The 24,326-nt window shown below is 42.4% G+C and overlaps 1 protein-coding gene across 1 annotated transcript; it reads right to left on the bottom strand.

Moving 5' to 3' along the window:
* Positions 1–546: 546 nt before the first annotated feature.
* Positions 547–24,218, bottom strand: LOC131843056 (rab GTPase-binding effector protein 1). The gene is made up of 15 exons (XM_059191651.1): positions 24,052–24,218; positions 23,852–23,965; positions 21,680–21,817; positions 17,987–18,105; positions 13,775–13,861; positions 11,994–12,104; positions 10,955–11,030; positions 10,195–10,310; positions 5,265–5,497; positions 4,621–4,714; positions 3,747–3,922; positions 2,820–2,922; positions 2,551–2,667; positions 1,438–1,548; positions 547–917 (listed from the first exon to the last, which is right to left on the bottom strand). Exons 1-15 carry the CDS (start codon positions 24,080–24,082, stop codon positions 750–752), a joined length of 1,794 nt encoding a protein of 597 aa, XP_059047634.1. The 5' UTR covers positions 24,083–24,218; the 3' UTR covers positions 547–749.
* Positions 24,219–24,326: the final 108 nt, after the last annotated feature.

The raw sequence follows: 24,326 nt of genomic DNA on the forward strand, positions 1-24,326 counted from the left end.
GCGCGGCGGCTCGGTGCTGAAGTAGGGCGCGGCGTGGGGCTGCAGCAGCGAGCGGCACACGGGGCGGAGTCAGTCGGGGGGCGGAGCTAGTCGGGGCGGCGCGGCGGCTCGGTACTGAAGTAGGGCGCGGCGTGGGGCTGCAGCAGCGGGCGGCACACGGGGCGGAGTCAGTCGGGGGGCGGAGCTAGTCGGGGCGGCGCGGCGGCTCGGTGCTGAAGTAGGGCGCGGCGTGGGGCTGCAGCAGCGTGCGGCACACGGGGCGGAGTCAGTCGGGGGGCGGAGCTAGTCGGGGCGGCGCGGCGGCTCGGTGCTGAAGTAGGGCGCGGCGTGGGGCTGCAGCAGCGTGCGGCACACGGGGCGGAGTCAGTCGGGGGGCGGAGCTAGTCGGGGCGGCGCGGCGGCTCGGTACTGAAGTAGGGCGCGGCGTGGGGCTGCAGCAGCGTGCGGCACACGGGGCGGAGTCAGTCGGGGGGCGGAGCTAGTCGGGGCGGCGCGGCGGCTCGGTGCTGAAGTAGGGCGCGGCGTGGGGCTGCAGCAGGGTCGGGGGGCGGAGCTAGTCGGGGCGGCGCGGCGGCTCGGTGCTGAAGTAGGGCGCGGCGTGGGGCTGCAGCAGCGTGCGGCACACGGGGCGGAGTCAGTCGGGGGGCGGAGCTAGTCGGGGCGGCGCGGCGGCTCGGTGCTGAAGTAGGGCGCGGCGTGGGGCTGCAGCAGCGTGCGGCACACGGGGCGGAGTCAGTCGGGGGGCGGAGCTAGTCGGGGCGGCGCGGCGGCTCGGTGCTGAAGTAGGGCGCGGCGTGGGGCTGCAGCAGCGTGCGGCACACGGCGCACACTCGTGCGGGCGCGCGGCGCGGTCCGCTGGCGACGCTGTGTGAGGCGCACGACGCGCAGAAGATGCGCCCGCAGTGCCGGCAGTGCACCTACACACACACACACACACACACACGTCCATCATTACTCTCCCTACAAGTCTTTAGCTGCCTTTACACGTACGCTATTTAACGCACGAATCATTCTTCACGCAAAAAAAAATGCGCATGGAAATACAGACAAAGAGAACAAAAAAGACCGCACGTCCTTCAATAGAACGTGCTATAGCAAGTCATTGCAAAATGCGGACAGCCGACTGAAGCGAAGATATAATTATAGAATTATTGACTATAACTAGATGATAACTTTAAGTAGCTATGACGTAGTTGAGTGAATTAAGTAGGAATAGTCGAGTCTTTGGGCTACCCAAAATGTGGTCGAGCGCAGTGATGGCTATCAGTAACGATTGCGTGCTAGCTTTTACGCGTGAACTCGCACGCGCATTCCTAATAAATGAAAGAACGTGTCATGTAACGGTAGCTAATGACATCATAAAGACAACAAATTGATATGAGGCAGGTTCATATCTACTGCGCTCCAAACATCCATAAGAACATCGAGTGAACTAACCTTCTTTTTGCTAGTTTGAAGTGGTGTATGACAGGATGGACACTCATTGACGTCCTCGTCATGCTGCCACCGGACTTCCGTATCCGCTTCGCGAATACGTTGCAATTGGACCTGTTGTAACATCAAGTGTAAATTGTATTTGTTTGCCCGCGCAACAAGCATATCTCAAACAAAAGAAAACACTTCAAAAGCTTTTGACACAAGTCGACAAGTCAAATTATAAGTAATATCTAAAAAAGTGGACCAAGAAATTAACCCTTGCGGTACTACTTTCTCTTGTAAGGTGTACTGCAAGGGTTAATTCTCGGTCCCTTATTTTTAGAAAAATATTCACCATTATTTTTATAATATTAAATAAAATATTCTGCGATATCGTTAATAGAACTTACAACAGTGTGAGTGTTGTTACGTCACTACCTTCTAGCTATTTAGCAACTCGAATCATAAGTTATTATAAGACTTTTTATGGATTTAATTATTTCCATGGTTCCATTATGGGAAATATAGCTGATGAATAATGTATCGGAATATAAACTTCATTTTTTAGATATGTTACGTCCATATTGGGCGTTGATAATACGTCCTGTTAAAACGATGCACAATGTTTTTTTTACACATACAACCTACGCATCATTACTTCTGTCTCATTGTCTCCCCGCGCTTCATCTCTCTTATATTCATAAAACTCACATCATTTATGCATTATAAAGAGTTATAGTCCAGTATTAATTCAATAATCACTGATTGTATATTTGTTACATTACATTACATTGTTGTTTACATTACATTATTATCTGATTACATTAATAATGAGTGCGTAGCGACTTCTATGTTGATTATCGCATGCCTCTTACTTGTTATACTGTTATTATTTATATAAAAAAAATATCTATTAAAAAAAGCAACACACAAGTTTCTTGCTCATTCTTCTTGTGATGAATCTGCATTCCGAATGAGTGGTAGAATCAAAATATGACTATTCAAAAGTGCTTGTAATGAGTTTATTTGAATAAAGATAATTTCTATTTCTATTTCTTGTTTATCAATTTAAATGGTTGTGGTTTGTTGAGTGAGCGTGGTGAGCGTGGTGGGCGTGGTGGGCGTGGTGATCACCTGTAGTGACTGCGAGAGCCGCACGAAGTCCTGCTGCACCTTCTCGCTGTTGTCGAGCTCCTGCTGCAGCACGGACACGCGCCCGCGCGTCTCCTGCACCTCCGCCTGCAGACGCTTCTGTTCACAGACACACAACATTCAATAATAATAATTTTTATTTGTCCCCAAGTATGAACCTCAGGCCGTCGTAATTTCGATCCCCGTTTGTATTGGACGGGGATCGATCGATGGGGCTTAATGAGGTATGAATTAAAAGTACATTATCCGACCTTATCTTCTAGTAGTCCCTCGATCATGTCGTTGGAGTGTCGGAGCTTGTCGCCAAGTTCCTTCATCTGCTCGCGCTCCGTCTGCAGACAGTCCAGCTGTTCCCTGATGACGATAATATATATATTATACAAAATATCTTATACATATGTTAATCGTTAATTCGCAAAGAGCACAGTTAAAGAACAGCTGAATTAATTTATAAATTATTACACAGAAAAATTGAGGTAGCCTTGAGGTAGCGTGTTAGTCCGCTAGCAGCAAGAGGCTTTCTTGTCAATTATTTCGATCGAAAACTTCTAAGATGGTTAAGAACGTTGTGTTATGGTTCCTTGTGAAAGTCAACCGCGATTCAGAGGGTCGGTTGAGTAGTAGCACCCTCGTAAATTACGTTGAAAAAAATCAGTTATTTCCTCCTGGTTCAAATTCCTATAAACCTATATATGGATGATAAAAAATAGTCCTGTCGGTGGTAGATGGCGGCGTGGTGCTGCAGCTGGTGGTCTCTGACCCGGCCTGCGCGAGCTGTTCGTCCTGTCGGTGGTAGATGGCGGCGTGGTGCTGCAGCTGGTGGTCTCTGACCCGGCCTGCGCGAGCTGTTCGTCCTGTCGGTGGTAGATGGCGGCGTGGTGCTGCAGCTGGTGGTCTCTGACCTGGCCTGCGCGAGCTGTCCGCGCTGGGCGGCGAGCTGTTCGTCCTGTCGGTGGTAGATGGCGGCGTGGTGCTGCAGCTGGTGGTCTCTGACCTGGCCTGCGCGAGCTGTCCGCGCTGGGCGGCGAGCTGTTCGTCCTGTCGGTGGTAGATGGCGGCGTGGTGCTGCAGCTGGTGGTCTCTGACCTGGCCTGCGCGAGCTGTCCGCGCTGGGCGGCGAGCTGTTCGTCCTGTCGGTGGTAGATGGCGGCGTGGTGCTGCAGCTGGTGGTCTCTGACCTGGCCTGCGCGAGCTGTCCGCGCTGGGCGGCGAGCTGTTCGTCCTGTCGGTGGTAGATGGCGGCGTGGTGCTGCAGCTGTGCTCGCAGCTCTCTCTCCGCGTCGTTGGCCTCCTCTCGTCCGATCTGGCACAGGATGAGCTGCTCGCGCACCTGCAGCACGTGCTCCTGCAGCTCCTGGATACCACACCACTACAGCTTTAGTTTGTACTCTAACGATACTTATCTAACAGGGTGTTTTTTTTGGTGTGCTATTAATACTTTTATTGCGAGGGGAAGAGTAATGTGGACTATTGACCCCATTGCTAGAAATGTACCATGTCAGTTTAACCTCCACGGGGTTCCTCATGGGAACAATCATGATAAATTCTTAGAGAATTTGTCAACAAGGGCATAACTGCATTCGTGCGCGCGCTCGTTAGCGCAGACGGGTGCATCTTTCTATTATCTTATATATAAAATTCTCGTGTCACAGTTTTCGTTCCCATACTTCTCCGAAACGGCTTGACCGATTCTAATGAAATTTTGTGAGCGTATTGAGTAGGTATGAGAATCAGCAAACATCTATTTTTCATCCCCCTAAATGTTAGGGGTAGTCCACCCCTAAATTTTATTTTTTAGACAAAATTTTTAGTTTCTATTTTTTTATGATACAATTTACAAAAATACATACAATCCTAAATTTTCACCCTCCTATCATCAACCCCTATTTTTTATAGCGTTATTAATTTATATTGCAAAACGACGTTTGCCGGGACAGCTAGTAATTCATTAAAAAAATACTTTTATTGCATATTTATTTATTTGAAAGTATGTACACACAAAGGTCTGGAAGTTCTTTAAATATGTTCAATACATAAACGAGTTGGACTAACCTCGACATTGTCTGGAAGGTTTATGATTTCGTTCTGCATCTCGGCCGCCTTCTTCATGTACTGCCCGATTAACGTCGCGTTGTCCTTCTCCAAACTGGTAACATATAATATATTTTTTCTTTTACTCCTATATATATTTAATAGATAGAATGAAAAGGGGGAATTGAGTTGAGGAGTTGGTAATGTAGAATCATTATTCCACAACTAACAATGTATGGTATATTGTTAATTATACCATACATTATGCATATCAGGTATCTATGTACAAGTGTACATTGTATGGAAGTTTTTCATTTTTGAAGCTAGAATGATTAAACTTTTTTAAGTGTTTTATGCTATCTAAGGTCACTTGTCCTGTGCTATCACAATGACTGCGTAGCGGTATCTATGTTGATTATCGCATGCCTTTTACTTGTTATTAAGTAATTATTTATATAAAAAAATCTACTCAAAAGAGCAATAAACAAGTTTCTTGCTCATTCTTGTAATGAATCTGCGTTCTGAATGAGTGGCAGAATAAAAGATGTGACTATTATAAAAATGTATCGAGTTTATATGAATAAAGATTATTTCTATTTCACTACATGGCGGTACATCACAGGCACAGCCACACCACAGGTGTCGAGGCGTCGAATCGTACTCACGTGTCGAGCTTCCTCTGCAGCGTCTCGCGGTGCACGGTGAGGTCCGTGACGCGGAGCAACACCCGCTGCTGCGCGGCGGCGGCGGCGGCCTCGCGCTCGGCGAGCGCCGCCCGGGCGGCCCCCAGCGCAGCACGCAGCGCCGACAGCGACCCCGCCGCCGCCGCGCGCCCCGCCGCCCACGCACGCGCGCTCTCGTCCTGCAGCGCGCGCACGCCCTCCAGCTCCTCAGTGGCCTGCACACACACATACACACACACACGTCACCAGCCTCTACACGCGCGCTCTCGTCCTGCAGCGCGCGACCTCCAGCTCCTCAGTGGCCTGCACACACACACATACACACACACACGTCACCAGCCTCAACACGCGCGCTCTCGTCCTCCAGCGCGCGCACGCCCTCCAGCTCCTCAGTGGCCTGCACACACACACATACACACACACACGTCACCAGCCTCTACACGCGCGCTCTCGTCCTGCAAAAAAATACTCCTCAGTGGCCTGCACACACACACATACACACACACACGTCACCAGCCTCTACACGCGCGCTCTCGTCATCCAGCGCGCGCACGCCCTCCAGCTCCTCAGTGGCCTGCACACACACATACACACACACACGTCACCAGCCTCTACACGCGCGCTCTCGTCCTGCAGCGCGCGCACGCCCTCCAGCTCCTCAGTGGCCTGCACACACACACACACACACACACATACACACACACACGTCACCAGCCTCTACACGCGCGCTCTCGTCCTGCAGCGCGCGCAACCTCCAATCCTCAGTGGCCTGCACACACACACATACACACACACACGTCACCAGCCTCTACACGCTCGCTCTCGTCCTGCAGCGCGCGCGCGCCCTCCAGCTCCTCAGTGGCCAGGACACACACAAACACACACACACGTCACCAGCCTCTACACGCGCGCTCTCGTCCTGCAGCGCGCGCACGCCCTCCAGCTCCTCAGTGGCCTGCACACACACACACACAAACACACGTCACCAGCCTCTACACGCGCGCTCTCGTCCTGCAGCGCGCGCACGCCCTCCAGCTCCTCAGTGGCCTGCACACACACACACACACATACACACACACACGTCACCAGCCTCTACACGCACGCTCTCGTCCTGCAGCGCGCGCACGCCCTCCAGCTCCTCAGTGGCCTGCACACACACACACACACACATACACACACACACGTCACCAGCCTCTACACGCGCGCTCTCACTGCAGCGCGCGCACCCTCCAGCTCCTCAGTGGACACACACACACACACATACACACACACACGTCACCAGCCTCTACACGCGCGCTCTCGTCCTGCAGCGCGCGCACGCCCTCCAGCTCCTCAGTGGCCTGCACACACACATACACACACACACGTCACCAGCCTCTACACGCGCGCTCTCGTCCTGCAGCGCGCGCACGCCCTCCAGCTCCTCAGTGGCCTGCACACACACACATACACACACACACGTCACCAGCCTCTACACGCGCGCTCTCGTCCTGCAGCGCGCGCTCGCCCTCCAGCTCCTCTGTGGCCTGCACACACACATACCACACACACGTCACCAGCCTCTACACGCGCGCTCTCGTCCTGCAGCGCGCGCACGCCCTCCAGCTCCTCAGTGGCCTGCACACACACACACACACACACACGTCACCAGCCTCCACGCGCGCTCTCGTCCTGCAGCGCGCGCACGCCCTCCAGCTCCTCAGTGGCCTGCACACACACACACACACACACACGTCACACTAAGACACACACACACAGCCAGCGATAGCGCCGGAGATCTGCGCGGCTCGCGGCGCACACACACACACACACGTCACCAGCCTCTACACGCACGCTCTCGTCCTGCAGCGCGCGCACGCCCTCCAGCTCCTCAGTGGCCTGCACACACACAAACACACACACACGTCACCAGCCGCTACACGCGCGCTCTCTACCTGCAGCGCGCGCACGCCCTCCAGCTCCTCAGTGGCCTGCACACACACACATACACACACACACGTCACCAGCCTCTACACGCGCGCTCTCGTCCTGCAGCGCGCGCACGCCCTCCAGCTCCTCAGTGGCCTGCACACACACACACACACACATACACACACACACGTCACCAGCCTCTACACGCGCGCTCTCGTCCTGCAGCGCGCGCACGCCCTCCAGCTCCTCAGTGGCCTGCACACACACACACACACACACACACACACACGTCACCAGCCTCTACACGCGCGCTCTCGTCCTGCAGCGCGCGCACGCCCTCCAGCTCCTCAGTGGCCTGCACACACACACATACACACACACACGTCACCAGCCTCTACACGCGCGCTCTCGTCCTGCAGCGCGCGCACGCCCTCCAGCTCCTCAGTGGCCTGCACACACACACATACACACACACACGTCACCAGCCTCTACACGCGCGCTCTCGTCCTGCAGCGCGCGCACGCCCTCCAGCTCCTCAGTGGCCTGCACACACACACACACACACATACACACACACACGTCACCAGCCTCTACACGCGCGCTCTCGTCCTGCAGCGCGCGCACGCCCTCCAGCTCCTCAGTGGCCTGCACACACACACACACACACACACACGTCACCAGCCTCTACACGCGCGCTCTCGTCCTGCAGCGCGCGCACGCCCTCCAGCTCCTCAGTGGCCTGCACACACACAGACACACACACACGTCACCCGCCTCTACACGCGCGCTCTCGTCCTGCAGCGCGCGCACGCCCTCCAGCTCCTCAGTGGCCTGCACACACACACACACACACATACACACACACACGTCACCAGCCTCTACACGCGCGCTCTCGTCCTGCAGCGCGCGCACGCCCTCCAGCTCCTCAGTGGCCTGCACACACACACACACACACACACGTCACCAGCCTCTACACGCGCGCTCTCGTCCGCAGCGCGCGCGCGCGCTCCTCAGTGGCCTGCACACACACACATACACACACACACGTCACCAGCCTCTACACGCGCGCTCTCGTCCTGCAGCGCGCGCACGCCCTCCAGCTCCTCAGTGGCCTGCACACACACACAGACACACACACACGTCACCAGCCTCGACACGCGCGCTCTCGTCCTGCAGCGCGCGCACGCCCTCCAGCTCCTCAGTGGCCTGCACACACACATACACACACACACGTCACCAGCCTCTACACGCGCGCTCTCGTCCTGCAGCGCGCGCACGCCCTCCAGCTCCTCAGTGGCCTGCACACGGTACCTGACTTTACTCATGCGCTCTTTCATAATGAGCATGTAAATAGCTGCCTTTTCACGTACGCTCTGTTACGAGCAAATCTGCTTTCACGCAATAAAAAATGAGTACTTTTATACGTACGCAAATCTGTTTTCACGCGGAAAAGAATGACCATACAAATAGCTGCCTTTACACGTACGATATGTCACGAGTAAATCTACATTCACGTGGGAAAGAATGACCATACAAAAAGCTGCCCTTACACGTACGATCTGTCACGAGTAAATCTACATTCACGTGGGAAAGAATGACCATACAAAAAGCTGCCCTTACACGTACGATCTGTCACGAGTAAATCTACATTCACGTGAGAAGGAATGTCCATACAAATAGCTACCTTTACACGTACGATCTGTCACGAGTAAATCTATATTCATGTGGGAAAGAATGACCATAGAAATAGCTGTCTTTACACCTACGATCTGTCACGAGTAAATCTATATTCATGTGGGAAAGAATGACCATAGAAATAGCTGTCTTTACACCTACGATCTGTCACGAGTAAATCTACATTCACGTGGGAAAGAATGACCATACAAAAAGCTGCCTTTACACGTACGATCTGTCACGAGTAAATCTACATTCACGTGGGAATGAATGAGCATGTAAAAAACTGCCTTTGCATGTACGCTGTCACGAGCAAATCTGCTTTCACGCACGCAAAATAAGACAGTAAATAGCTAATACACTATTTCACACGGGAATCAGTTTTCACGCAGAAAAGAATGTGCATCTGCATTAGCTGCATTTAGACGTACGCTCTGTCACGAATAAATCTGCTTTGACGCGATAAGGAATGACCATGCAAATAGCTACCTTTAGACGGCACGTTCCATCACGTGCGATGATTCAATGGAGTGATTATATTTTAAAAAATCACTATTTCGCGCCTTTTAACGCGTATGTCTCAAGTCATTTCACTTTCTTTTATTTTTTCCAATGACACGTTTACGATTTTTAAATATCAAGAACTACATCATCATCATCATCTGCTTCCTTATCCCATTTATTTGTGGTCGGCGTAATATGTTTTTCGCTTCCATTCATCCCTGTTCGCAGTCATCGCGTTATTTACTTCCTTTCTTACCATATCATCTTTCACACAGTCCATCCATTTCTTTTTCGGTCTTCCTCTGCCCTTATAAATATCAAGAACTACAATGCTAGTTAATTATTACAAAGACGCTAAAGTTGACGTTTGAAGGACGTTTGATGCGGCGCGCGCGGTATTTCTCGTTCTTTATGCATCCATTTCTTTTATCGTCCTCTCCCTTTCCATCCATCCATCTGATCAAGGCATGAACAGCGAGCGCGATGATGCCCCCGGGGAGGCCCGGGGAGGCCCGGGGAGGCCCGGGGGCGCGGGGCGTCGGATAATATAGCGCCGCTGGCCGCTCACGGCCGCACACTGATTTTTAACGCCGTATCAACCGCACGCGCATCTTTAGTTTATTTTCATAGCGTTCCGTACTATTAACGTCGGGCTAAAGTATTGTAATAGTAATAAACGCATTGGAGAATATATAACAGTCCACTTTTTCACTGCCTGACGCCAACACGAAATTCATGTTAAACACTTTCTTTCTTCATGATCTGATTAGCCATATAGTAATACCATTTGTCCGGCAATAAATAAATATAATAATTGTGTTACCAGTTTGAGGGCGCGGTCGAGGGTCGTGGCTCGGTCGTTAGCTGCTTCGGCAGCCGCTTGCTCGGACACCAGTTGCTTCTCGTAGTTGGCGCACATGTCGCACTGACGACTCGAGTCTGTACCACATACCACCGATCATAACATCATATTATTTATTTACTATTTAAAAATGTAATTAAATAAAAAACAATGTGGATATATTATGTGGAAAAATGAGTACCATCATAGGGGTGTGGCTATTTACATTATATACTAGCTTTTGCCCGCGGCTTCGCTCGCGTTAAGAAGTATTACTATTAGGTATAGTTTTTGCGGCTTTACAGTACTTTTATACAAACTTTCATCACCTATTTTATCCCCTTAGGGGTGGAATTTATCAAAATCCTTTCTTAGCGGATGCCTACGTCATAACATCTACCTGCATGCCAAATTTCAGCCCGATCCGTCCAGTGGTTTGAGCTGTGCGTTGATAGATCACTATGTCAGTCACCTTTGAGTTATATATATATTTAGATATTGATGAAGTATTTTTTTTTATACCACGTAGGTGGCAAACAAGCATACGGCCCGTCTGATGGTAAACGGTTACCGTAGCCTATGGACGCCTGAAACACCAGGGGTGTCACATGAGCGTTGCTGACCCTTAATATTTACAATTGATATAGAGAAGAAAGAGAAAGGAAAAGAAAACCTATAAATCTAATATCATATTTATATTTTTAGTATACCTTTAGTAAGGTGTTATTAGAAAACCACTAACCAACTTCGGTAGAAGGTTTCTCTCCGCCAGAACCAAGAGTCGCTGGGCTACTGCACGCTGTGGATTTCACTTTTTGCTGAAAAATAAATAACAGACTGTTTCAATAAAGTAAACAAAAGTATCGAAAGGCCAAAAAATATATAAATATCTAATAAATAACTCTGGATAATTAACAGCGCCATCTAGTCCCACCGTAAGCAGAGCTCGTGTTATAGGTACTTGACAACTGATATAAATAGATTATACATAGATTTTTTTTCAAATACATACATAATATACATAGAAAACACCCAGACAAATACAAACAATCATACTCATGAATATAAATGTTTGTGCCGTGCGAGGAATCGAACCCACGACCATCGGAATTAAATCAGTGTGCTAAACTACTACACCACCGAGGCCGTTCAACTCTAATATAGTTGTGTAGAGATTATTATGGGGAATTTAATTTTTCCATTCATACCATTACATAGTATAAAACAAAGTCGCTGTCGCTGTCTGTCCGTCCCTATGTATGCTTAAAATCTTTAAAACTACGCAACGGATTTTGAAGCGGTTTTCTTTAATAGATAGAGTGATTTAAGAGGAAGGTTTATATGTATAACTAACTTTTGCCCGCGGCTTCGCTCGCGTTAATTAATTTATTAGGCGTGGAATTTATCAAAATCCTTTCTTAAGGGATGCCTACGTCATAGTAGCTTTATGCATATATGTTTAAAATTGACAAAGTTTCATACAAACTTTCATCCCCTATTATAAGCCCTTGGGGGTAGATATAATCAAAATCCTTTCTTAGCGGATGCCTACGTCATAACATCTACCTGCATGCCAAATTTCAGCCCGATCCGTCCAGTGGTTTGGGCTGTGTGTTGATAGATCGCTACGTCAGTCACCTTTGAGTTATATATATTTAGATATATATGTACAACCGAGCAAAGCCGGGGTGGGTAGCTAGTCATGTATAAATAAGAAAAAGGATATGTTGATATACTTCCTTTCCTATACGCAACTCTATAAACATGTATGGACATCTCACCAGCGCTTCCTGCAGCTGGCAGTCGGTGTCTCGCAGCTTGGCTTTCAGCGCCACGATCTCGTCATTCAGCGGCTGAATTATTGACTGCATCAGCTCACTATCTTCTGTGAACTGGCAATACAAAATGAATATCTTATATATAAAATTCTCGTGTCACAGTTTTCGTTCCCCTACTCCTCGGAAACCGCTTGACCGATTCTCATGAAATTTTGTGAGCGTATTGAGTAGGTCTGAGAATCGGCCAACATCTATTTTTCATCCTCCTAAATGTTAGGGGTAGTCCAACCCTAATTTTTTTTTTATTTTAAGGCAAAACAACGTTTGCCGGGACAGCTAGTAATTAGTATATTTATACAGAGCACCCGGTTATCCGACAAACATTTTGCAGAGCAATGTCGGACTATCGAATTTATAGTGTGGTGTTTTCTGACAGAATAGGCTGTAATTTTGGGTCTATTTTGAAGATTCAAGATTCTTTACTTGTAAAACATGCGTGATTACATAAGTAGATGATATACATACAAGGAATTTGTCCGACATGTTTAGCCTAGATGGCATACAATATATTTAAATGCTACAATAAAATATTAAATTTAAATGTTAAACAATAATAAAAAAGAATGATATTATGACATCATTCTTTACAAAAACTACAAGTATCATCTTAAGGGTGATTTATTAAATTGACACACGTTTCGACTTGTTAATTATTTAAAAGAGCAACACACAAGTTTCTTGCTCGTTCTTCTTGTGATGAGACAGCTTTCCGAGCGAGCGATAGATGAAAAAAAATTATGACTATTCAAAAGTGACTATTTAAAAAAAAATTAAATTAAGTTTATTTTAATTAAATCTATGTTAGTGGAGACGTAAACTGGTGGAAGGTCTCAAGTGCTGACAGAAATATTACAAGTGTAGGCACAATATAAATTAAGTTTATTTGAATTAAATCTATGTCAGTGGAGACGTGTCAAGTGTTGACAGAAATATTACAAGTGTAGGCACAATATAAATTAAGTTTATTTGAATTAAATCTATGTCAGTGGAGACGTGTCAAGTGTTGACAGAAATATTACAAGTGTAGGCACAATATAAATTAAGTTTATTTGAATTAAATCTATGTCAGTGGAGACGTGTCAAGTGTTGACAGAAATATTACAAGTGTAGGCACAATATAAATTAAGTTTATTTGAATTAAATCTATGTCAGTGGAGACGTGTCAAGTGTTGACAGAAATATTACAAGTGTAGGCACAATATAAATTAAGTTTATTTGAATTAAATCTATGTCAGTGGAGACGTGTCAAGTGTTGACAGAAATATTACAAGTGTAGGCACAATATAAATTAAGTTTATTTGAATTAAATCTATGTCAGTGGAGACGTGTCAAGTGTTGACAGAAATATTACAAGTGTAGGCACAATATAAATTAAGTTTATTTGAATTAAATCTATGTGAGTGGAGACGTGTCAAGTGTTGACAGAAATATTACAAGTATAGGCACAATATAAATTAAGTTTATTTGAATTAAATCTATGTCAGTGGAGACGTGTCAAGTGTTGACAGAAATATTACAAGTGTAGGCACAATATAAATTAAGTTTATTTTAATTAAATCTATGTTAGTGGAGACGTGTCAAGTGTTGACAGAAATATTACAAGTACATTATAGCACAATATAAATTAAGTTTATTTTAATTAAATCTATGTTAGTGGAGACGTGTCAAGTGTTGACAGAAATATTACAAGTACATTACAGCACAATATAAATAAAAAAGTTTACCTTCTTAGCGGGCTGGTCTGCTTCCGCGTCCGCTCCTAACTTGCGTGCCAGCGAGCGCACGAACGTCGCCGGGGCCAGCGACATCTCCTGCCACACACCGCGAGCGGTTATATCACGAAAATTTACGTACATAACACTATTATTGTTACTAGTGATCTATCACTGGTCCAAATTCGACCAAAAATTAATCTATACATCTATACATATAAATAAAATTGGAGTGTCTGTTTGTATAATTACCGTTTTTTTACTACACGCATATGAATATAAATACGGTACATACACCAAAATAACATTTTTTTAAATAGTTGTCTGTCTGTCTGTTTGTTCCGGCTAACCTCTGAAATGACTGGCCCGATTTTGACGGAACTTTTATTGGCAGGTAGCTAAACTGAAGCGAAAGAAGTAACACTATAACAAAACTGAAGCTATAGAAGTAACATTATAACAAAACTTGCATGCAGTGAAAGAACTAGGGTACTATTGCATATTACACGTGTAGTTCTCACTCGAATGGCATACAGCACCATTAGGGTTGCCAACCATACTTTATAACAACGTATCCTACTTTATTTTTGGTAATTATACTCTTACATACAAATAAAGTATGCAAAAATACTTTATTTTCAACCTTCACTGTGATGCGTAAAACAAAATACTTATTATGGGTACTTAACGATTTATAATTACTGAACGAAATGTTAGATGTCAATTGTGAGTTGTGACATTTGTCACAGCTCTAGTGTTAAAAGCACACAAAAATACGTTTTTAAAGCAATAAAAACATGAAATTTGATGAATACTTTTTTTTTCCTAATACTTTAGGTATTTCTTGCCTATCCAAAAACTGCTTTGGTATACGTTTTTTTTTTGTCAAAAAAAGTTGGCAACCCTAAGCACCATACCACTCCATAAAGTGACTATAGGGGACAGCACAGTCCTGCGACTTATGTACAAGATATCATGTTTTTATGGATCACAGTTTTTTTGTAAAAAATAGCTTTAAGTGTTAAACGATAAGGGTGCTTTTTGTAAAGCACATTTACATACAGCGTTCTCTTTGTAATTATTTTATACTAGCTACTCGCCCCGGCTTCGCCGGGGTGTACATGTATTATACATATAAACCTTCCTCTTGAATCACTCTATCTATTAAAAAAACCGCTTCAAAATCCGTTGCGTAGTTTTAAAGATTTAAGCATACATAGGGACAAACAGCGACAGCGGCTTTGTTTTATACTATGTAATGATTACTGTATGCTATCATTCTAATATAGAGTTGCAAACCGTCCTGTTTTCCCAGGACATGTCCTAGTTTTTGTAGTGTCCTAGGAAGCTCTGAATAGTTATTGGACAGCGTCCTGGGTGTTTAAAATAGGCGCCTCTCTTAATTACTCTACATTACAATGCAGTTAATTCGATAGAGCCACTGTAGGGGACAGTATGGTTATCGGATTGTTCACAAGATGGCAATAATAATGACAAACGTGGATGGCTATAGTTGTCCACGCACACATAGGTTACAACCTACACAAGTACACAATGTAAATAAACTGGTTTTAAAAAATCAATTGAGTTTCTTTTCAGTTCTTCTCAAATATAGATCCTATATACCGAACTGGACGGCAAGGAAAAAATTAAAATTATAATGTAAACATTTGACGTTCATAAGCGGCTAAAATGTCCTACATGAATAAATGATTTTGAATTTTAATTTATGTACGTAAATTTTTAAAATCTGTTGTGGAAACGTCATGTGAAGCTTTAAATGTTATGTTAAAAGAAATATTTCTGATTAAACAACTGAATCTCTAAACAACTGAATCTGTATCCGTCTTCTGGAAGGACGGTTGGGTTTTTCCCGACCACTACACTAATACAAAAAATTACGTTAATAGGCGGTTAAAATGTTTTACATAAATAAACGAGTATTTTTTTTTTGTGGATGATAATGGAATGGTGCACCCGTCTGCGCTAACGGTTTACCAGTGCAGGATGATAAGATGAGCATGAGATCAGGTCAGTTAGCCCATCGTGACAAATTCACCAGGAATTTAACACGATGGTTTCCAGGGGGAACCGCGTGGAGGTCGACCTGACAAGGTACATTGCTAGCAATGGGGTTATCAATCTACATTACTAACAATCCCCTTCCCCCAATAAATGAGGATTGCTTGTACTAAGTTCGGTCGACCTCTACTCGGCCTCCCCTGGAAACGATCCTTGTTAATTAATTACCATGGGCCAACTGCAGTGATCTTTATGACAGACATATGCACTATTATCATTATTCACCATAATCATTATGCACCTTTAAAAAACTATACAAGAATTATCTATGTACTATTTAACCTATAAATCTTACGGCAAAGTAGTTGCATATATATGTTTAATGTTTATATTTATTAATGTTATTTTATTCTATTTTGTTATTTCTAGTATATGTAATTGGTTTGTATTTATTAGTTGTAATTTTGTTTTAATTATTATCATTATTAATATTAATATTTTAAATAGTGCATCTCTCTCCCCCCCTTTCATATATATATATATATATATATATTCCTCGTTTTGGTGCCACTGAAAACCAGCTGTATGTTCACCTAGGACATACATTAAAGCTGATTGGAGCCATTTCAGTGCATTTTTGGATGTAAAAAATGATTATTTTTAATTATCTACACGGTAAATTAAGTTTTTTTTTATAACACAGGGGACAAACGAGTATGCGGCTCACCTGATGGTAAGTAATTACCGCCGCCCATGAGCACCCGCAACACCAGGGGAATTTCAAGTACGTTGTCGGCCTTTTAAAAAGGAATAAGCTCTTTTCTTGAAGGTTTCAATATCGTATCAGTTCAGAAATACCATTGCTGGAAGGCTTGTGCGTGGCAAAAAGTTTCTAGAAAACCGCACTGTGGAAGACCGCCATTCATCCAGATGATCAGGATGGTATTTCAGATCATTAAGTTAAGTTAAGTTTAATTATAATCAAATCATCAAATTAAGTTTAATTATATGGACATTTTATTTGCTGTTTATTTTTTTCGTTTGTTGTTTACATTGTATTTTTTACATTGCACTGAATAAAATATTTTTCTTTCTCTTTCTTTCCATTACATTATCATCCATAAAAAATCATATTAATTTATTTGAAAAATATACTACTTCGATATCAAAAAGTCGCTAGTCTGCGTAAGACCTTACAAGTAAGATACCCTGGGGTTCTAGATAAGGTGTTCCAGTAAAAACTTGTGTCTACCGCACGGCTGTAAACGAGTACGTATTGCTGATACCGTTTCCGCTGATAAGGCATACAACCAACTTAAGTGGTTCATATTTAATGTATTGGTGTTGTCGTTTAACCTCCCTTTTCATAAAATCCTATATTAATTTAATCCTAAATTTATTACTAACTGTTCCCTTAGACTTCCATCCGCATGGAATTTAACTTTATTATTCTAATATATATATATATATTTTAATTTAAAGCCTAAGTTACACCTTATTACATCACTTAAAAAGTTTGCAAAAAAGTCCCGACAAAAGCGGTACAGCCATTTCAGAGAATAGCCGGATCAAACAGACAGACAGACAGACAAAAATTGTAAAAATGTTATTTTGGTACCGTATATTATTCATATGCATGTAGTAAAAAAACGTGTATTTCAATATTACCAACAGACACTCCAATTTTATTTATATGTATAGATTTATCATTTAAAAAATATAAATAATAAATAATTCTCGACAATTAACACAGCGCCATCTAGTCCCAAGGTAAGCGGAACTTATGTTATGAGCACTAGACAACTGATATAAATAGTAGGTATATATTTTTTGTAAATACATACATAATATATATAGAAAATACCCAGACCGATACAAATAATTCATACTCATGAATACAAATGTTTGTATCGTGCGCGGAATCGAATGCTGTTGCCCGCAGGTGGCCGGTACAGCTTCACCGGACTATAGGGGGCGAGTGCAGATGGCACTCCAAACCAAGGAAGGACTTATGGAGCGGCTGAAGGCCAATTCCTGCCTGACGGATACGACTTTAGTCTGAGGGCACCGTTAGGGTTCGAACCTCGGCTCAAGCCGTCGTAATTTCGATCCCCGTTTGAATTAGACGGGGGATCGACCGGGGGAGCAATGACCAGTAGATATAAACTTCATTATTTTGATGTTCAGGGTTAAGCCGCGTACCTGCTGCTGCCGTTGCTGGTTGAGCTGGTTGAGCTGGTGGATCTGCTGCTCCAACTCCAGGTTTCTGGCGCGCAGCCGCCGCAACTCCTCGGAGCCCGATGACGACGCCTCCAGGGTTTCTGGAATGACATCAAATATCTTTGTTGTGGATCATAATAATAATAATAATCTCAGGACAATTCACACAGCGCCATCTAGTTCCAAATTAAGCTAGCTAAAGCTTGTGTTTCGGGTACTAGATAACTGATACAAATACATAGATAATTTTTTTTGCCCATAAACACGTTAAAGACTGCATGCCCACCGGTGGGTCACTCCGCAACGAAAGTAAAGTTACACGTTGGGACCGGTTGACCATTCGTGGGCACTTTAATTGAAATAAATCTAGGAGTTAAATACTAAAGACATATTTTAAAAATAATATATGTAACTAGCTGTACGCGCGACTTCGTCAGCGTGAAATTTTGCAATATTACTTTATTTTTCTACAACATAATAGAATAGAAAATCATTTATTCAAATAAACTTAATTTAAGCACTTTTGAACAAAATATTTTTTCTAAAATAATGGTAGCCTAAGTTACTCTTTATTACATCAGCTACATGCCAAAAAAGTCCCGTTAAAATTGGTCCAGCCATTTCAGAGATTAGCCGAAACAAACAGACAGACAGACAAAGATTTTAAAAAATGTTATTTTGGTGTATGTACCGTATTTATATTCATATGCGTGTAGTAAAAAACGGTTATATCAATATTACAAACAGACACTCCGATTTTATTTATATGTATAGAGTATTATTACCTTGCCTTCTCCATAAGGAACAAAACATGGGAGTATCAGAGTGGTAAATACTTCACAATTAACAATGTAAATATTAACTAATATGGATCGAGGAAAACGAACAGCAATCATAAATTAACGGCGCTGGAAACGCGTTATTTCGCAGTGAACATATCTATATTAATAAAAAAAATTAAAGTGTATGTTTGTAATTTCAAATCAAAGCTTGTTACTAAATACATATGGATAATAAATTTAATATTAAAAAAAATATCTGCCTGTCTGTTCTTGTTAATCTCTGAAGGGATTTTGACGGGACTTTTGAGCGATTTCTATGTTGATTATCGCATGCCTCTTACTTGTTATACTGTACCTATTTATATAAAAAACATCTATTAAAAAGAGCAACAAACAAGTTTCTTGCTCATTCTTCTTGTAATGAATCTGCATTCCGAATGAATGGTATAATCAAAATATGACTATTCAAACTAAAATGTGTTAGTTAAACTAGACTAAAAGTGCTTGTAATGAGTTTATTTCAATAAAGATTATTTCTATTTCTTTCACTCGCAGATAGCTTATGTTATAAGTAGGTACTTAGGCTATTTTACTTTAAAAAAATTAATCATTTTAATAAAATAAAAGATTTAATTTCGACGCAGTTCATTTCCGTCTCGAATAAAAGCTAATCTTAATATATAAAAATTACGTGTCACGTTGTTTGTCCGCGATGGACGTCTAAACTGCTGAACCAATTGCAAATTTGATTTACACATTGTGCGCAATTTTATCTAACTTGAAAGAGAGGATAGCTTATATGTCAATTTATAGTCGCAACATTATTTTATTCAAGAACCTTAGCCACAGCAACGCGTGGCCGTTTCTGTTGGTATATATTATTATATATATAAACCTGAAGAGTTTGTGTTTTTAAGTTGAACGCTCAATCTTAGGAACTAAATATTCTATAACCCATTTACCGAGGAAGGCTATAGACTACATAATATCACGCTACAACAAATAGGAGAGGAGCAGCAATGAAAAATGTTGAAACACGGGGAAAATGTGTCGGAGTGACGCAGCCGAAGTTGCGCGGGTCAACTAGTGTTTGATTTGGTGTGTTAATTAATTTTTATCGTTTCGCCGTTATCGAAATGATTAATATCCTAATATACAAGATTATGTAAAGGGTACCAAGCCAGGCAACGTAAAATTAAACTATATATACCTGGAAATAGGGTGGAAATTATAAAATAAACTAAACTAGATGAAAACCCGTTCGCTCGGGTGAAATGTGGGTAGATATTTCTGTAGTCATCGGTTCTCATGGAATATTAAAAGTAAGCAAGGCATAGATTTGTAAAGCTTCGTTCATTGTGTTTAATAAATATAGTAAATAAAAAGTGCAAAAGTTTTTATACAAATAATTTTTATTTAAAAAAGTTGTAAAAAGTGAAACAAATTAATAAAAAAAATTGCCAAATTTGTCTCGCAATCGGCCAATTTCAAAGAAAAAACGCATACTCTTTTATCATAAAAAAGTGTCAAAAACAATATTTTCGCGAAACGACAACGACCGAAGAAAGATGGCGACTGCGGTTTGTTTGTCAGTGTCATTAGAATTTTATATTTTGCAAATCAATATTTTTTTATGTTTTTTATTTAAAACGTTGACGAAATTATTAATATAAGTTGGGCAAACTTTGAACATTGAAGATATAGTATTAGTAACGCTATTAAAAAATAAAAATCGGTGGTAGAAGAGTAAAGATTTAGAGTATTTTTTAAAACGACATCGTAAAAAGACTATGAAATTATCAAAAACAATATTTTGGGTGTGTCACTCTTATCATTTAGGGGTATAAAAATAAATAACACCCTATTCTCAGGTCAGCTCCGCTCCTATTGGACGTAGCGTGATGTTATATAGCCTGTACCTTGCTTGATAAATGTGCTATCAAACACTATAAGAAATTCGAATTAAAAAATCATTTATTCATGTAGGACATTTTAGCCGCTTATGAATGTATTTTTTTTTTATATTATACATTTTTCCCTAACGTCCAGTTCATACAGATTCAATTAAGAAGAACTGGCAAGCAACTCAATTTAATTTCTTTTTTCTTAAAGCCAGTTTATTTACATTGTGTAGGTTCTTGTGCAGGTGTCATAGTTATAGGTATTGAATGAAAATTCCGTGCAACAACTATTGCCATGCACGCTCGTCGTTCAAGTAATCGTTTAGTGAGTATAGGCTTTGCTCAATAATTATGATTTAACACATGTTTTCAATCGTTTCTGAATCGGAGAGATATTACCGTTTAGTGAGCAGGCTTTGTTCAATAAGGATGATTTAACAGATGTTTTGAATCGTTTCTGAATCGGAGAGATATTACACTCTACAACTACACAAACTCATAAACATTACCACCGGTGCCCTAGTTGATCCCCGGTCCAAATCAAACGGGGATCGATACTACGACGGCTTGAACCGCGGTTCAAACCCCTATAGTGCCCTCAGACTAAAGTCGTATCCGTCAGGCGGGAGTTGGCCTTCAGCCGTTCCATAAGTCCTTCCGCGTTTGGAGTGCCATCTGCACTCGTCCCCTATCGTCCGGCGAAGCTGTAAAGGCCATTTGCGGTCGACAACTTTAGAGTAATCCGAAAAAAAAACTTTACATGTTTATAATAGTAATAAAGACGTCTTAGTTCTCTAAAATGCTAACGCATAAGTATCACGTTTATTACATGATAACGTGATGTCTATCTTGTTTTTTTTTTACCACGTAGGTGGCAAAAAGCATACGGCCCATCTGATGGTAAACGACTACCGTAGCGTATGGACGCCTGAAACATAATGTCATTGCAACTACATAAAAAAGTGGATTTTAGCAACAATGTAAATACTGACCACTGACAAGCAGCTGCAAGTTTTGTATCTCCGACTTCTGGTTGTGTGCGAGGGTCTCCAGCTGTTGCAGCTCGTCCCGCAAGCCCACCACCTCCGACTCCAGCTGCTGCTTGTCTTGAGACATCTTTCGCATGTCCTCTGCAATCACAGTACAGTTATAAACTTAACATAACTACAGAATTAATGATGAATTGATTATAAATCTTTGACGGCCTCGATGGTCTAGTGGTTTAGCACTCCGCCTAATTCCAAAGGTCACGGGTTCAATTCCTCACACAATGCTAACGTATCTTCATATGTATTTTATTTAAATTATTAACCGGGTCTTCATATGTATTGTTCTGGGATTTTACTATGTATATTATGTTTTCAAAAAAATCAGGAGCTCAATAAAAATAAATATATCCTGGTAAGATCCATGATTATTCCTAATTGTATATATCCTATGGTATAAATCACAGTCATTCATTCTTCACATGAGCAATAAATGAACATTAAAAAAAATGACAGAGTTTATTTAGTCAGTCTATGGTAGACCACAACGCTTGTGGTAGAATGCTAACATGACCTTGTGATCCCGGCACCAAAAGCAGGGGACACCCTGGGTATTTTAGCTGGTAAGTCTGGCAATACCGTCTACCTCCCCTGGAGGTTCCATGAGGAATTCTCAATGTAGAAAAAAGCTTAGACAATCTATTTAGCCGTTGGACACTACACGGTTATTTTAAGGTTATATACCTTAAAATAACCGTGTAGTACATACACAATCACGAGACAGACATACATTGCACCACAATACAACCTCATGGGGGGAAAAGGGATTGTTAGTAATGTGGACTGATCACACTAGCTAGCAATGTACCATGTTAGGTTGACCTCCATGCAATTCCCCCTGGAAACCTGATAAATTCCTGGTGAATTAGTCACAATAGACTGGACTTAACCTCATGTTCATCCTATCATCCCCCACTGGTTTCCCGCCAGCGTAAACCATTAGCGAAGGCAGGTGCACCATTCCACAATCTTCCATTAAAAAATATATATGTACTAGCAGACCCAGCCACGTGTTGCTGTGTCTAAAGTTCTTCAATAAAATAGTATTGCGCCTATAAATTGAAATATAAGCTATCCTATCTTTCAAGTTGGATCAAATGGCACACAATGTGCAAATCAAATTATGAGGTTTTTTGGAGAGGTATGTAGCAAAAACTATTTGGTTTAATAAATACAGTACTTTGAATTTCATATTATAATATTATTAATATAATTTGAAATTACCTATAATTAGGAACTGTACTTTTATTTAACTTTTTTAGATATTGATTTGATGAAAACCATAATGATAGTCATGATGTACAGACAGTAAATGGAAGTGTTTGTTTGTATTGATAAACATTACTATAGAACTGATTATAAATACTATGATATGTAATAGGATGACCACTAGAACAAATGATTTGTAGCAACACACTTCCATTCTGTCTGTCGACTGTTTAATTACAATCTCCCAAGTTCTCAACAAAGTAGGTCCTAGATCTAAACCCTAAAGGGTGTACATACACCTCTTTAAATTGGTGACCCCGACATGACCCCAATGTGAATTTAAAGAGGTGTGTGTACATGCCCCCCTTTAGAGTTTAAGTTTAGGATCTACTTTGTTGAGAACTTGGGATATTGTAATTAAACAGTCGACAGACAGAATGGAGGTGTGTTGCTATAGATTAAAAAATTTAAACTGCAATAAAATAAATAACAATGGACATTTTGTTTTAGATGTTACATGTACCAAATGAACAAGAATAGTAGCTGGTCATGAGTTATTGTAAAAAGTGGAATAGGAAGTTAATGAGGAACTCCTGGTAGATGCGACTACATTACACTTAGGGTTGCCAACCATACTTTATAATAACATATCCTACTTTATTTTTGGTAATTATACTTTATACTGTTACATACAAATAAAGTATGCAAAACTACTTTATTTTCAACCTTTACTGTGATGCATAAAACAAAATACACAGTATGGGTACTTAACGATTTATAATTACTTACTGAACGAAATGTTAGATGTCAATTGTGAGTTGTGACATATTTTTCCTACTAGTTGGCAACCCTAATTACACTACACAAAGCCAACAACATGCTCCCGAGGGCTCCACCGTCCGAACGAACCTTCTTTCTGCAAAAATAGCTCTTTCATTTTGGCACGCTGTACGTTAAACTCCTCCTCCAACTCCCGCCGCATTTGGTCCGGAGAAGACGTAGTCCTCTCTCCCACGGCCTCGGCTTGAAACAGACATAAAAGTAACGTCTTCCTTCCTCAAGAGCACCGTCAAAGCCAGATTTTGCAAGTTGTGGCGTAAAACACGTACCTTTAGTCATTTCTGCCGTTTCGTTAGACATCTTAGGGAGCCTGCCTTGCAGGCTATTGATTTAATTAAGCTGAATCAAAAAACAGGTACTCTCCTGTTAGCAACATCACAAATCAACACAGAAAAAGAATAGAAAATGTATAAATAATAATAATTTATTTTTTTATCACTAGAATGTGAAATTGTGAATGACTGACTTGTTGATTGTTGACACAGATTGACATTGAGAGTTAGACTGACAGTGAGTCATTTTGTTATTATACGATGGCATAGAC

The sequence above is a fragment of the Achroia grisella genome, unplaced genomic scaffold (genome assembly GCF_030625045.1).
Source record: "Achroia grisella isolate CSIRO2021 unplaced genomic scaffold, CSIRO_AGI_Agris_v1 utg2727, whole genome shotgun sequence".
NCBI lineage: Eukaryota > Metazoa > Arthropoda > Insecta > Lepidoptera > Pyralidae > Achroia > Achroia grisella.